Raw genomic sequence first — 15,589 nt, forward strand, 5'->3', positions numbered from 1 at the left:
ATTACCCGTTCCTTTCTAAGGACACTTCTTGTTTATACTGGATTACCATGCTGAGGTCCGAGTCTGTGTCTCAGGCCCTCTGAGCCTAGCAGCCTAGGGCCCCCCTCCTGGAGGGAATGCAGGGTCTCAGGGCGAAAAGAATCAGTCACGCAATCTGCTCACAGAGGACTGCAGGAACCAGTGGGGCCTTACCGGCTGATTTCATCCGGCATCCAGTCTCATTGGTCGGGGCCTGTGAGGTACCGGTGTTTAAACTTTTTGACTACCACCCCTCCTCTCAACCGCTAAAAGTGTAATTCTTCCAGTGAAGCGGGGTTGGACACCCAAGTTTCTCCCCGATGAGGCACCTCACTGAATCTCCGGGGCTCTGGGGGAACACAACTGAAATCTGGTCAGATGAAAATAAGTAAAATGTGAACACCTATCCGAAGTGTGTGAATGGCTTAATAAACATAAATCTACTTTATGTTTATTATCCAATTGTAAGAGGAACCTCCCATGTGCCAGAAAAGACTAGAAACTTCTGACATCATCTCAGGCTGAAAGAGGCACCCAATGGTGTCCAAGTCAGGGGCGGCTTCACTTAAAACTCTTGTGGCAGCGACAGCAGGTTGGCTGGCTCGGGTGGTTTCGTTGCTAGGGTTAACTCTGAGTGACGGTTTCCACTATGGACCCGTTTCTTGGGTTTCCCCCGTGGCTCTCCCAAGAGGCTTCCTGTTGGCCTGAGTCCTTGGAGGCCTGTGGGAGTGGTGGTCGGGAACACAGCAGTGCAAAGAGGTCTCCCTACCAGTTTCTCTCCCTGCATCTTAGGAGGCTGCCTCTTCCTAAAACAGAATTTAATTGCTCAGGCCCCGGGCCCTGCTCTGACCCTGGGAAGCCCTGTTGCCACACCCAGCCTAATCCTTTGAACAGAAAATGTCAGGGAGCAAAACCAGCAGGGATCAAGAGAAGCAGAATTCCCTGGAGGACAGGGAAGGGGTGGACAGCACAGAGCGGATCGGGCTCCTTTTTTCCTTTCCTTTCCCCCCAGGGCCGTGTTTACTGAAGTGTGCCAAGGGTGAGGAGGGTGTGCGTGTGCCCCCAGACGACCCGAATCCCCACCAGAAAGTAAGCAGCTCCCGGCGCTCGACAGCCGACTTCCTGAAGCCCAATTAGTCGGGCCTGGACAACACCACTCTTAGCTGCCACTAAAACTCAGAAACCACGTTTTCCAGATTGTCTTGATTTCCCAACATATTTTGGGGCCGTGCCTAACTGCCATTCGACCGAAGACCTTAGAATTGAACCTGGCATTTCACATCCTTTGCCAGTTTTCAAAATAAATCTTTCCTCTGGAGACAAATCTTGGCCTCCCTTAGACACTCGGGCCCGGATTACCTGTATTTCTCTCCACGCGGACAGGAGTGAGTCCAGAAGATCGGCAACGAAGTGCCATGTTTTACGGTCCCTCACCAGGCTGGGGCCGCCCCCCCTTTCTGAGCACCATGGCATGAGGTGGACGCTGTCCAGGACAGGCCACAGGACTTAGCCCTGAAGGGGAGGGGTCGGCGAGAGCTGCTGTGTCCCACACTTGGGCTCCAGCTGTGGGCTAGCTGAAGCCAGCAGAACAGCCATCACTGGTTTAAACGCTCTTTCCCTGTTGAAGTCTCTCCTGGGGCAGCTAATAAAGAGCGAAAAGGAAAGGCTTTCCTGACTCAGCCTTCCTCTCTGCTTACTTGGTTACCTAAGAAGTGAACAGCCTGTTGATAAGCAGCCCGGAATCAACGGTCTTCGTATTTAGTAATTCATCTGTCAATTCATATTCCACAAACACGTACTGAGCCTCTGTCATGTACCGGGTTCCATGGAGGAAAAGGGAGGTGAGGACGCCACAGGCCTGCCTGTGAGGAGCTTATACTCCAGGAAGGAAGAGTCCGAAAGCAGACAAATGAATGTAGCAGGCAGGGGAGAGAGTCCGGCTTTTATGAGAATTCCACGCTGGAGGAAGTTAGGGGGGAGCCGGGTGTTTCACGGGACAGCTGGTGTCTGAGCTTACGGACAGGTGGGAGTCAAGGAGGAGAGGGCACCCCAGGGGCTCTGACTGATGCTACCGGGGCCTGCCGAGCACAGGCTGATCTTTTAGGTACAGGTATCCTCTGCTTTTTGTAAGTTCGAGTTACACAACTTTTCTTTTACGAAAAGAGCTGCATTAATAACCTGCTTTTGCTGACTGAAAGATATTCAAGGAGGATTTGTTTTGGGAAGAAAAAAAAAAAAAAAGACGGAAAGTGAACACAGTGTTCAGCATCGGTTTTGCAGTAAGCCTTTACAGAGGCAGCGCGTACCTGAACAGCTCCTTCCCTGGAAACCACCAGAGCTTTGAACCCCTCCTGTGAGCATCTGGGCTTCGTGTCGATTTGCTTTGTGCGTCCATTAGCAAGAGGTGACCTAAGGTATCAGAAAAGCCTGAGAGAGGTCATTTTGGGGGGGCCTGGGAAAGCTCATAAGTTTTTCCAAATAAATTAATGGTAATTGCTTCTTTGCTTTGCTCCGTTTCTGCTTACGGAAGCTGTCACAGGAACGCTCCGCTTCCGGATAGCGGGGCAAAGCTGCATGTGGACGGAGGAACGGACGCGGAGGGTGGAAGGATGCACTTGAGTTCGGCGGAAACTACCCTCAGTACCTCCCCGCTTTGCCTTTTCCCGTGTTGTTCCTGACGTTCCCATATGCCAAGGACATGCAGCATCACTGGACCTGCCTCCTGAAGGCAGTGGGACGACCCTGTCTGACCAAATCCGTTGCGTGCGGGCGCCCCCTGGAGGACAGAGGGGGGTGGAGCGTGGGTGAGTGAAACCTGGGGACTGGACAGTGGGGGGGGGGGGGGTTCCTGAAGGGTTATGGCCTTTGACCCCTGGCAAGCACAAGCCAAGAGGTTTCCAGGGGACAGTGACCAGGTCTTAGGGAGCAGAGGGGGTGGGGACATCAGTTAGGAAGCTCTTGAAGAAAGGAGCCTGGCAGGTGTGACAGCCCAGGGCTGGACCTCGGCAGGCGGCCTGGATTTTCCTCCTCTTCGCGTTTAGTCCTCTGCCGCCCTTGCAGGAGGAGAGCCGGGGAAAGGACTGGCTGTAGTCGGAAATCCAGTCCAGATATTGAAGAATGCAGGAGCAGAAGCAAGCTGCGGGGAGCCACTGGCCAGGGAGCTTGCTTTTTCGGCGGCGGCAACAGCAGTCACACGGGGTAATTGTGCAATTCTAGGTGACAAATTAAATCTGTTTCCCCGTCTTTATCTTTTTCAGTGACAGCTCTCTAAGTGACCGTTAAAAAAATGAGCTCAGTTAAGTCTTCCCGTTAGAGCAGCTGCCTTAGAGTCTGCAAGGCTCACATCGGTAGCAAAAAGTTGGTGTTTACACGGGAGGGGCGGTGTCGCCAGGGAAGCCAAGTCTTGCATGTTGCGGCACGGCGGCCAAAGACAGGCAGGATGGGGAGATGCGGCTCTATTTTATTGGCCCCAACCAGCACCAAATCGTCCTGACTCAGCTGTTTTTCTAATCGTGTCTAAACCAGAAAAAAGACTCCTCTGCTATCCACACCCAGAGCCCGGGAGACGGCTTTCCGGGCTGAGAAGCTGGTCCTGCTGCAGACGCCAAGTGGGGTTTAGCTCAGAAACGTCATCACCTGTGCCCCGCACTGCCGTGCAGGTGACGGAGCAAAACACAACGTTCTTTTACCACGTGGGGAGAGCGACAGCCCAGCTCTGAGCAGGAGCAAAGATACAGAATGGAGTTTTTCGATTCTCTGCAGTCAAGGAAGCATAACGAACAACAGAAAGGTGTAACAGAAGAACGTCTAAGACAGCAGGGAAACGGACGGACATGCGTCTTTAGGGTTTTTCAGAAAACAAAGAGATAAAACCCTATGTTCTATCAAGGGAGAATCAGAAATTCTAATTTTCACCTGTGAGTCTTGGGACAAAAATCCATAAATTCAAGGAGGGGAGTAAAATGAAGGCATTCATTCAATCTAGGAAACTGAGGTACAAAAAGGAGTCACTGAAAGACACCTAATTTCTTTCAGGACTCAGGGACGACCATGATTTGCCAGGGAAACATTTCATGGTTTTATGTTACTCACAGACACTGTAAGTCACACTAAGGTAACTGAGTGTGCCACCATCTCTGAGCTGGCTGCTAGGAAGCTAGAGTGACGTTAGTGTCCCACGTTACGTTGTGGTGCGTTACTTTCAGGACCAACAATATCCTCTACGCAGACTCATCGGGAGGGACAGACGCAGTAGCCAGGAGGTACTTCATTCAGGATAACTGTTATTATTGTTGTTGACCAAAATTTTAAGAAGAAATGTTTCTTCATGGGTTTATTACCTGCAAAAGGTGCAATGACTGTATTCGTGTCCTTGAAACTGTGGGGGAGGAGTCATTGTAAAGTTTCTAGTGAACCAGGCGTGGTCAACGTCGATTCCTTTTAATAGCACCGGTCAGTACTAATTAAAGCTGGGTGAGTTAACAGTGATGGTCCCTGTATTTGGTGGGTCAACACTAATCTTTCCAGAATCTTATTTTTTCACATCCTGTTTATCTTACTTCTGATTTCATTCTTAAAAAACAAAACAAAACAAAAAAACTCTCTGCTTCAAAATATTTAAAAAATCATCTCAAATTTCCTTTTGGAAATAATTCTATATTTTTCAAAAAGGTTTTCAAGCGATTGTCCATCGTTCAGCATTCTTCCTTTCTGTTCTTGTGGCTTCTTCCCCCACTTCTTAAAAGCATACAGTGAAACACTGGGCGGCCCCTGTTAACTGATTTAGTTCTGATTTACACAAACATATGTATGCGTATGTGTGTAATCATGTGATATGTACAAAATATAATATAATGTAACACAGTATGCAATATGGTGCATAATTACCATGTGGCTCGCCCTCAGAAGACACGTGATTTGACTGGCTTCCTGCAGAAGAGCAGATACCTGGACCCTCAGCGCAGAGGGGAGGGGTGTTGGGAGGTCGGGGAGGCGGTGATGAGGCCGCATCAGATTTGTCACCGGGCTTTGTGAGCGGGCCACCGCCAGCTAGTCACCAAGTTTGTCCTCATTCTCCTCTCACCTCCTCTTCCTTGTGATCTAAGTTTCAGGGACTCGTGTGCCTCATTCCAGAGCCTCTGTATCACTTCTGTCTTGCGACTGTGGTGCCCTGGTCCACGCTACAGCGTATGTTAGATCTCAGGACCAAAGCGGACTCAAGGCAGGAATTTTCTAGCCACGCTGCTGAGTTGATGGATGAGACCCAGGGGGAGGCTTGCTAGTGGGGTCTGGGCAGAAGCGGATGTACAGTGCAGTTAAAGAAGCTTATGCATCAAGGCTTCTCACTCTCGTGGGTTTCTTCCAAGTCCCTACACCTAATTTTATATTTATAATTATGTATTCTTTTCTTAAAGAGAGACACCCCCCCCCAAATTTTATAACTGTGAGAGTCCCATGAAACCAGTATCTGCCCCTGATTCTGGGATGTATTTTTTGCTCCCTAATAAAAGTAGGAGACATACGAGAAGCTACACCCCTTCTTTCCTGCTTTGGGAGAACCTGCAGGGATGTGATGCTCGGGGCTGCGGCAGCCGTCTTGTGACCCTGAAGGGAAAGCCAAAAGAACCACAGAAGAGCTGACTCGGGGCCTTGATATGATGGACGTGATTGAGCTGCTGGATGAGCCAACCCTAGAACCGCCTACCTCCAGACTTCCCGTTATGTGAGGTAGGAAGTCTTTACTAGTTAAGGCACAGTTATTCAAGCGGACTGTGGCTTATAACCAAGAGCATCGTGCCGATACCTCCAGGTCCCCCCATCGCTATGTTTTAGTCACTCACTGAAGCAACGTGCATCTCCCTGCTGGATGTGCTACTGCCACGATGCGCACCTTCTAGAAAGCACTTACAGCTAGAGCAGTTTCACTGTTGCCCATCCTACCCTACTGGAGGGGCTCAGGGCCTCCCCCATTGGAACTGAGACGGTACCTCGGCAGTTGGGCAGTGTCTCCGGCCTCCCCACTCTTCCCACTAAGACTGTCTTCCCGTAAATTACTCCAGATCACCTCGGTAATCCCTCCCTACCATGAGCCAGCTTCTCAGTGCCCTTGCCTTCAGCTAACTATGAGAAGGTAAACAACAGATGCAAATAATCATGCAAAGACACGTGTGACAGATAACCAGATGGACCGTCATCATCTCTTTGTTTGAGAAACTCAGTAATTCCACCAGAATTTCCTAAATTGAGAGAGTTTCAAACTGTAAGCTCTTGTGAGTGGCTTGCCAAGTTGGCTTTACGGAATAAAGTCGTGCAGGCACCCACCCAGCTGACCCAATTGGCTGCATGTCTGTTCAATGCAAAGCTGCGAGAAAATCATTACAAATGAAAATGCCAGGAGCCTAGAAGAATCGCGCTCCAGGTAAATGTCAAACGGCGTGATAAAGTGAAGAAAGAAGCATTTTGGTTCCCAGAGGAGGGGAGCAGGAGGAGGTAGAGGGACCTTGTTGGAAACTTCTACAATCACATGGTGTGGAAGCCAAAGTGTGATTAGACAGCCCAGCTTGGCCTCAGGACCGTGCAGACTGACATCTCTAACTGGGTCTGTTTTGTTTCCTCGGTGACCAGATGCTTCTCTTTGAGAGCACACAGGAATGACTCAGTCCTCCTGAGTCACCGATTTTCATGCCAGGGAACCCCCATTTTCGCACACCTAGGTCCCTAGACCTCCACCCATTTGCCTGACCAGTGTTTCTGCTGATCACCGCCTGCCCTCTCTCCGGCAGATAACTCTAGTCGTGCGTCCTCATACTTCCCTGATGTCAACCAACGGCTCCCATGTGCCAACACCTGCCGTTCTCTTTTGCCCTGCAGTCTGGGCTGTCTGCCAGCCATCCTCAAACTCAATGTCTGTGGTAACCCACGCACACCCTCTTCACGAACGGATTCTAGACATGTCTTGACCTTGGTTTCCCTGAAGGCCAGAGCCTTCCCACACTGGCCCGAGATCAGAAGCTGATCCCCGAGCCTGGAGAGCTTGCAGTCCAGGCCAGCGAGCAGGAACTGCTGACGTCATTCGTGCACGAGGCAATCAGAGCTTGGACCCCAAAGGCAAGGTCAGCTCCTCGGTAAAATCAAGTGGGCCAACTGGGGACCTGGATCTGTGGGGTTTTGTTTGCCGAACATTTCCCTTCAAGGAGAAAGCAAAGCTGAGCCCCTCCTTGGTCTTCATCACCCTAAAGCGATTGCTTTGGTTCACGGTAATCATTCTGCTTTAAACCGAATAGGTTACAGTGCAAGCCTGGGTAATCGAGTTAAGGCTAGTTTGTTAAAATATAGCAAGTCTGGAGCCAGGAAGTCTAAATGTGCCTCTGGGGCCAAGTCTACGGTTTATGTCCACAAAGTCACCTGACCAAGACTTTGGAGTCTCTAAAGTAATGCCATGAAGGACACTTAAGTGAAAACAAAACATTTTAAGTGCAAAAGCTGAGTAATTATTTACCGTCAGCTGTTTGATAGAATTTGTCTAGTGAACATAGTGCCATAATTTTATAATTACCTCAGTTATGAACCACCCTTCATCAGCCACTAAGGTCAAAGGAGAGACGAATTTCCCTTTCTTGTAATAGAACCTGCTGGGTATGGCTTCTTTCTCGTAGACGGTCATGTGTTCCACTGCTCTCAGCTTGTTATATACCTGCAAAGATAACAAGAATGGCCAGTTTTGCATTCTCTCTCTTAACTCCATGTGAGTATTTACTGGACCTGGGGGAGAGGGAGAACTTTATAGACTGGAGAAAGAAATTACCAAAACACCTGACAGGTCTGACTGCATAAAAATGAGAAACTTCTGTCCGTCTCAGAAAACAAGGTGACTTTATTTAGTAAGGCTGAAGATCACATACCCCCCACCTGCCAAGTTAGCTCTAGAGATCTAGTGACAATGCTTCATAATTGTGCACCTGTAGACAGGAAGAGGGATTTATGCTGCAGACTGGAACGGCCCAAATGCCCAGCGACAGCAGAAGGGAGAAAATGAATGGAGGTGGGGGTCTGCAGTGGAATACTATACAGCAACGAAGATGGATGGATTGTAGCTACATAGAACACCTGGAGACGTCTCGGGGATCTCAGTTTGAGAAAAGAAAGCAAGCTGCAGACGAATACAGACAGGACTGTTATTATTACCTGAACTCCGAATAATTATAAAACTAAAGACATCTATGGTAAAACCATAGAGAGAATTAAGGAAATGATACCTTATAATTTAAGAGAGTAGTTTCCTCCGAGGGGGCAAAAAAAGGGTGATGGGGTTTGGGAAGACATACAGGAGATACCATGAGCAGTGGTCATGTGAACATAAGATGCCCCTTTATACTCTGATATTTTATAATAATTTTATAATAATTTGTCTACTCAATAGTTAATACACAAATTACAAAACTTGTGTATGTCCAAAACTCTATAGTAAAATTAAAAGGCAAGTGAGGAGTTGGTCTGCTTGATGTTAAATACCACTAAGATCAAAGAAAGAGGATTTGTTCTTTGACTTGACCTAGAGCACGTCTTACCTCCACCTGAATCTTGAAAGTTCTAGTGATTGTCTGCCATTCACTACGCTACTCATTTCATGATGAGGGTGTAAACTCTGTACTTATTTCCAATATTTAGCAGCAGCTGAAACGCTTATGGCCAACATCCAAATCAACTGGTTGAGCCGGACTTGTTGGCCCTTTGCCAAGTCGGGCATATATTCCTGGGCAGAACTGAACATAGAATTGAGTTTATCAACGCAAATCTGGAGTATAATTAGCCTTCAGGCTGTTTAGCAGAGGGTTTCTGATGACCCCACTTGACTTCCTACGGGAGAAAAGCCACGGTTCTTAAGGAAAGCGGATGCGTTTGCACACAGATTTGGGATAAGCGAAAAATCTGATGACATACAGCAGAACTCGCAAACTGTTGTGTCCGTCACGTGACAAGCCGTCACCCAAACACAGCCCCCACTCGCAAACGACCCACCAACTGCTTCAGGCGGCTCGCACCGCCTGGCTCGAACGCCGCGCTGGAAGAAGCTGTTCCCGGCCCGCAAGCTGCCGGCGCGCAAGCGTTCTGGGGGCGGCGCGTCCCTGGGCGCCAGATGGGAGCTACGGATGCTCTTCCTTGCCAAGAAAGCAGAACTTCCTCGCAAGAAGCCGTTTACTGTGGGACCTGCCAGTGTGTGGAGCACGCGTCACAGCTTCAGACCGAGGGAGCTCGTGCGGACACGGCAAACCGGCTCGGCACCTCCGCCCCCTGCGCACGGAACTTGACAAAACGGGGCGTCCACCTAGGAAACGGGACAAGGCTGGAGGGGGGTGGCGTTGTTGGGGACGGTGTTGGCAACCCCCAGACAGACAGATCGTGGGCGTGTATGTGGCAGGGGGCCACGGGGCCCGGAGGAGAGACCCCGGCCCGCTGTGCGAAGTGCTCCATCGATACCGACGACCGTCCGTCGCCGAGTACGTCCCTGCCGTGGGCGGAGGCACCGGGCCGCCCAATGCCTGTTCCTGGCACCTCCACCGGCAGCGGCCCCAGCCTCCCCGGAGGAGGAGATCCGCTGCCGGGTCCAGAGCAGGAAGTTCTCCCTGGGAGCGGGCAGAAGCCCCAACGCGTACACATAAGGGGACTAGGGCGACGTGGGGCGAAGCGGTCGGCCAACGGTTCCGCTTGCTCCTCACTTTCTCGTCGTGATTTAGCAAGAACTGCCAGATAATGACTGCGGAGCAGGGTAAGGAGAGGTCCAGTCCTCTCTGGGTGCTGAGCTCCTGGAGGGCCGTGCCTGTGGGGAGCACGCTGTGGGGCCTCAACACGCCCCCCTGAGAACGACCCCTCGCGATGGTGATCGCCGTAACAAGGGACATGTACGTCGTCCCTGGGGTGGGTGCAGCCTGCTTCCGTGTGTTTCGCAGCAGCCCGGGAGGCGGCTGTGACGACACCACCATGGGCCCGGGCACAGAGGCAGCAGCGGGGCCAGGTCAGGGGGGCCGCGGGACAGCAGTCCGCGCCAGGGCTGGGATTTGCACCCAAGCGGTGTGGCTCCTTGGATAAGGAGCTGACCCGTGGCACACAGGGCCTCGGCCTCTGCTCGTTCATCACATCCTTATGTCCACGTCCCTGGTGAAAACAGATCAGACTGGCAGCTTTGTTCCAGAGAAAGAGCGTTCTCTGCACGCATCCGCTGTCCCCCAGGGTGGCCTGGGAAGTGCTGCGGCTTGGCCGGTCATAAAACAGCCCCGGCGGAGGGCGGAGGGCTTAACGCGCTAAGCACTGCACACCCCCCTCGCCTCCTTGAATTTCCACCGACGTGGCGTGCGGCACGTGCCATCGTGCCCGCTTCAGAGAAGGCAGACGCAGGAGGGCGAGCCACTGGGCAGAGGTCAAGTGAGTGGCACGGCCACCGGAGGCCCAGCTCCTGGCTCGGCTCTACCTCAGCACGAGGGCCACGGGGCGAAGGTGGGGCCCAGAGCGACGGTGAAGAAGGGCGTGGAGCTCTCCCTTCCCCTCGTGGGACCCGCCCGTCCTTCCGCCCACGCCCCCCCCCCCCCTTCCGCCCACGGCCGGCGCTTCCTTGCCTCGGAGTGCTTCCCAGGGGCTGGCCAGAGGCTCACGACGGGCCCTCGGTCCTTCACTCGCTGCAGGTCGCTCAGGCTCACGTACTTGTCCAGCTCGATCACTCTGTCCATCCAGAAAATGTCAGTCATCCCATGGTCCGAGAAGATGATAACGTCCAGGTTGTCCTGCAGCTCCAGCTCCTGTGGGCGGACAAAGGCCGTCAGGACAGCGCCCTCGGCCCACGGAAAGGCCGAGGACGCTCTCACTCCGGAAATCGTGTAAAGAAGTGGGCTTTTTAAAGTTTATTTATTTATTGGGGGGGGGGGGGGAGAGGGCGGGAGAGAGAATCCCAAGCACAGAGCCTGACACCGGGTTTCGATCCCATGAGCCCATGAACTTGAGATCCAGACCTGATACGAGATCAAGAGTCAGATGCTTAACCAACTGAGCCACCCAGGCCGCCCCTAAAGAAGTGTTCTAAACTGTAAGTTACAGGGGAAAGGATAAGTTACAGGGGAAAGGAGAGGTCCTCAGTTGTAAACTGAATCGTGTACTTGTCTGCCCTGATGAGGGCAGTTCAGAATCACCACAGAAGCACTTTGAGGAGGGGGACTGTGAGAGCACGCTCCCCACTCCTACTGGGCTTTTGCCTCTCCAGGTACCCTTTCTGTTTTCATTTCCTTTTGGCTCTTTCAACAAGCTTGTGTGGTACTGTGGGGACTGTCACTTACCCATTTTTACAAATGTGGAAAATAAAGCTCAGAAGGTTTTAACAAATAATACCTTGCTTAAAGTCATCCAGCAAGGGGGTGGCAGAATCAGGCACAGAACCCAGGTCTGTTTTCCATGCCCACTTGAACCCGGTTACCAGGCCTGTTAGGTCTGATAAAGGACTGGGCCATCTCACCAGCTCCAGGTAATAATGCAAATCTGGTCGTTCCAGTCCTGCGGGCCTGGCGGTGAAACAAGGGATCTCTTGGTGTCTGAAGAGGGGTCGTGTGAAGAAAAGAGACCCGTCGCAGCCTTGTGCCGGCCTCGCCAGCTAACAACAGTAAGAAGGAAGATGCTGAGGGCTATGACAGCCAAGCAAACAGAAAGAAAGTGGCGAGAGGGAAGACCGGCCTAGTGGGCCCGGTTCGGCCTTACCTGGATCCACTTGGTCATGTGCCTCAGGATGCTGTCTACGGCCTTCAGGGCGTCTTTCCTCTGCGGTGAGGAGGGGCCGTAGTGGTGGCCTTCCACATCGATGCGCTCATAATAGATGGCTGCCAGGTCGGCCCGGCCACTCCTGGAGGGAGCAGGGGGAGAGAGGTGAAGTCAAGGGGGACGCCCACCAGCTTCCTCCCCCTTCGCCCAGCAGCGGCGACACTGGTGTATCCCCCAAACCCTGACCTGTGGACCCGGCAAAGCCGACACCTTAGAATGAACGAGGTGATCTCCAAGGGAGAGACACAGTTACTGCATCGAGACATGCCATGGGGCGCCTGGGTGGCTCAGTCGGTTAAGCGTCCGACTTGGGCTCAGGTCACGATCTCGCGGTCCGTGAGTTCGAGCCCCGCGTCGGGCTCTGTGCTGACAGCTCGGAGCCTGGAGCCCGCTTCGGATTCTGTCTCCTTCTGTCTCTGCCCCTCCCCCATTCGTGCTCTCTCTCTGCCTCTCAAAAATGAATAAACGTTAAAAAACAAAACAAAACACACAGGCCAGTCCTGAGCACCTCAGCGCAACAGTCAGCACGTCTGTGGGTTGTCTCCCCTCCGGGCTGCTGTGGCATTGCTCACCACGCCCCAGGAGCTGGAAGGTGTGGTAACAGGAAGGGGACAGTTCTCATAGCTCCGCCCCACCACCTGCTGCCATTGGAAGATCAGAACAACTAGAGGCAATCATTTAAACAATGACTGTTCCTTCCAGGGGAGCCTGGGTGTTCAACTCTCAGCTCAGGTCCTGATCTCAGCCCCGCATGGGGCTCTGTCTGAGTGTGGAACCTGCTTAGGATTCTTTCTCTCCCTCTCTCTCTGCCTCCCACCCCCCAGCTCACGTGCGCGCTCTCTCTCTCTCTCTCAAAACAAACATTTAAAAATAAATAAATAAATAAATAAATAAATGACTGTTCGATTATTGCTAGACTTTAGGGAAATGTCTGCATATAACACCAGACTGTGTGTTTAACTGACTGGCAAGAATAAGAACAAGGTTTATAGGGCAACCCTGTGGGATGCAAACAGGTTAGTGTTCAGGGCCTGACATCGGTAGCCACTTACCCTGTAGGGACATTTACCCTATGAAGGGTCAGCTCCAGTGTGGATATAGAGTGAATTCTAACAATGACCACACTTCTGTGGGTCCCAGGAAGATGCTGATTCTGGAAAAACCGTCTTGGCCAGAGTGCTGATAATAGTAATAATGACAGAGTACCAATTATCCGAGCCCTTGATGCTGGGCTAAGAATGACCAGGAACTAGTGATCCAAATTGGAGTCGGAGGCCTATGGAGTCAGGGAGGAGAGAAAATGCCAGGGAATGCACTCCCTCCTCCACCCAGTGCCTTCTGCCACCTCTCCCTCCCCAGCTCGGGCTTTGCCTACAAGTGCCCCGAAGCAGCTGAACAGAACAACAATCTTCGTTGCCAATGATGATGATGATGGTGGTGGCGGTGGGCGGTAATCGAAACTGGCAAAAGTGGAAGCAAATGCGAAAGAAATTAAAGCGAATTCTTTTCCTTAGACCTTACAGGGGCTGATAATACTCTTGGTGGGTTGCCTTGTGTCTGTTGAAAAACCGTACTTTAAATGCACCCGCACAAATGAGCTGGCACGGTGCCTCCTGATGTGGCTGCCCCAACACTTGGAAACATGAGCGGGAGAAGGTGTGTCCTCAGAGCCAGCCGTGTCGCGGGTCTTGCAATCCACGGAGGAGGGAAAATCCCGTCGGAAGTCGGAGAGCATGGTCTGCACCACCGGAGTTACACGGCTCCTGCCCACCTGCCAGGCCTCGGACGAGATGTCGTCCCTTCCGGGAAGCTGGCTCCGATGCCCCAGGCTCAGCTGGGCGGCCCTCCAGGTGCTCCCGTAGCGCTCCGGGCTCATCTCCTGGGGAGGCTGTTCCATGCTGTGCTATATGTCGATGTTCCTTCTCCCTTTCTGAGCTGTGAAGTTCTTTCAGGGGGGTGGCCAGTCATCCCGCCCCGTGGCTCAGTTCTAGCCTACTGTCTCTGGCATTCAGGAGGCGCTCTGTAACTGCCAGCTGGACGTCTACGAACAGTAGGTGCTCAAGAAATGGCAGTTGCTCTGCGGCACTACGTTCAAGGCTTTTCCTGCATTGTGTTAGTTAACCCTCACAGCAACCCTTCGGAGAGGAATACGCCGAACAGAGGGCTCCATACAGTCGCCCGCATCACACAGCCAGTGGAAGACGGGGCCAGGACTCGAACCCACACCGGGCTGACGCCAAGACCCTGACCACAACCACCGAGGACTCTGGAAGACTTCGACAGCCTGTGCCAATGGGGCAGAGTGCTGCTCAGACTTCTTGTGGAAATGGTCCTTATTCTCGTGTAAGAATCTCGCCAACCCCAGGACAGCCGAGTGTGAGGCAGCACTGTGAAACCGAGTCCCTTCTTGAGCTACGGCCCTGCGCGCCTGTGGGTCGGTGTGCCCCTGAATTCTGTGCAGAACGTCCCTACAGAAAAGTCTTTGCACATTTTGCAGATGAGGAGATAGGCCAGGAAGGATTCTAGAACTTACTCAAGGCCTCACAGAGACATAGCTAGTAATGGAAATGTGAGCCTTCCGCCTCCAAGGACAGAACATTCTACCAGCCTGGCCTTTTGGAAGTCTGCATCTCCTCCGTTCGCCGCCCTGGGGGGCAGTTTTCAGAGGATGCTCTGCCTGGCGTCTTCCTTCATTATGGTCATACTTGCCAAGAGGGCACGCTCTTTAATGATGCCGTCCCGGGCTACTACGTGCCCTCAGGAGCATTTCATTTATGATTTTGAGGGCAAATTGGTTTCAAGTTAAGCGAAATTGTTAGTTAAGTGTTGTTTTCTCTTTTTAGAACAAAGCAAACTGGACCTTCTTTAACAAATACCATTACCATGCTCCTCCACAATGGGGATTGGGTTAGGTGTTTTTCACAAGTGATATTATCATTATTCAGACTCGCTAATGTGTGAACGACTAATCCATCTATAGACAGCAGAGAACAGAAACTCACTTCGGGGGCGCCTGGGTGGCTCAATAACTTAAACGTCTGACCTCGGCTCAGGTCATGATCTAGTGGTTCGTGGGCTCAAGCCCCGCGTCGGGCTCTGTGCTGACCGCTCAGAGCCTGGAACCTGTTTCAGATTCTGTGTCCCTCTCTCTCTGCCCCTCCCCGGCTTGTGCTTTGTCTCTCTCTCTCTCTCTCTCTTTCAAAAGTAAGTAAACGGTAAAAAAAAACAACATTTTTTTAAAAGTCACTTCAGGGTCCCATAAGTGTGTGGGCAGTGGGTGGAAGTTCTCACTAGGTAATGGCATTTTCATACACATCCCTAAACTTGTTTGAGGCCTGTGTTCGTTATACTGATGAAATAATGAACAGAATGGAAACTTCCATAAAGTCATTCCCTCAGCTGAGCCTCAGCCTTTAGCTGCTTTATGCTCTTGCATCTGTAGCTTCCCAAATGTGCAGATTCATGCCGTATATCCTGTGTTCAAGTGGACACACTTCCAAGGTGTGGCTTGCGTGGTGGGGGAAATTTCACAAACGAGGTTGACCGTTGCATTAAAGTTCAACGGAATGCTTTGAGGTCACTGCATTTTGGATCTCTCCCTTAATACCGCAGCTACTTGGCTTGTTTCTTTCAGGCTTTTCACCGGATTCACAAATCAGTATGTGACCAGAAAGCCGGCAAGTATCACAGATGTAGCTGATGGCTTTGTGTCAGGGAGCTGTCAACCCCAGGTGCCAGGAACACCGGATTGGGGATGCTGGCAATTCAGGGATTA

The 15,589-nt window shown here is 51.8% G+C and overlaps 1 protein-coding gene across 7 annotated transcripts in view; it reads right to left on the bottom strand.

Annotated features, from left to right (window-relative positions):
- Positions 1-15,589, bottom strand: part of ENPP6 (ectonucleotide pyrophosphatase/phosphodiesterase 6) — a 116,820-nt gene that overhangs the window by 10,697 nt on the left and 90,534 nt on the right. For 2 of the 7 annotated variants that reach the window (XM_042982955.1, XM_042982957.1), the window contains exons 4-7: positions 11,755-11,896; positions 11,516-11,650; positions 10,629-10,808; positions 7,574-7,711 (exon numbers count right to left, since the gene is read on the bottom strand). In XM_042982955.1, the coding sequence (XP_042838889.1) occupies positions 7,574-7,711; positions 10,629-10,808; positions 11,516-11,650; positions 11,755-11,896 (595 nt within the window). Of the gene's footprint in view, positions 1-432; positions 825-2,299; positions 2,428-4,730; positions 5,307-7,573; positions 7,712-10,628; positions 10,809-11,515; positions 11,651-11,754; positions 11,897-15,589 lie in introns of those variants that run through there. The other 5 variants (XR_006216487.1, XR_006216488.1, XM_042982958.1 and 2 more) reach the window with 5 other exon arrangements.

The sequence above is a fragment of the Panthera tigris genome, chromosome B1 (assembly GCF_018350195.1).
Source record: "Panthera tigris isolate Pti1 chromosome B1, P.tigris_Pti1_mat1.1, whole genome shotgun sequence".
Classification (NCBI taxonomy): domain Eukaryota; kingdom Metazoa; phylum Chordata; class Mammalia; order Carnivora; family Felidae; genus Panthera; species Panthera tigris.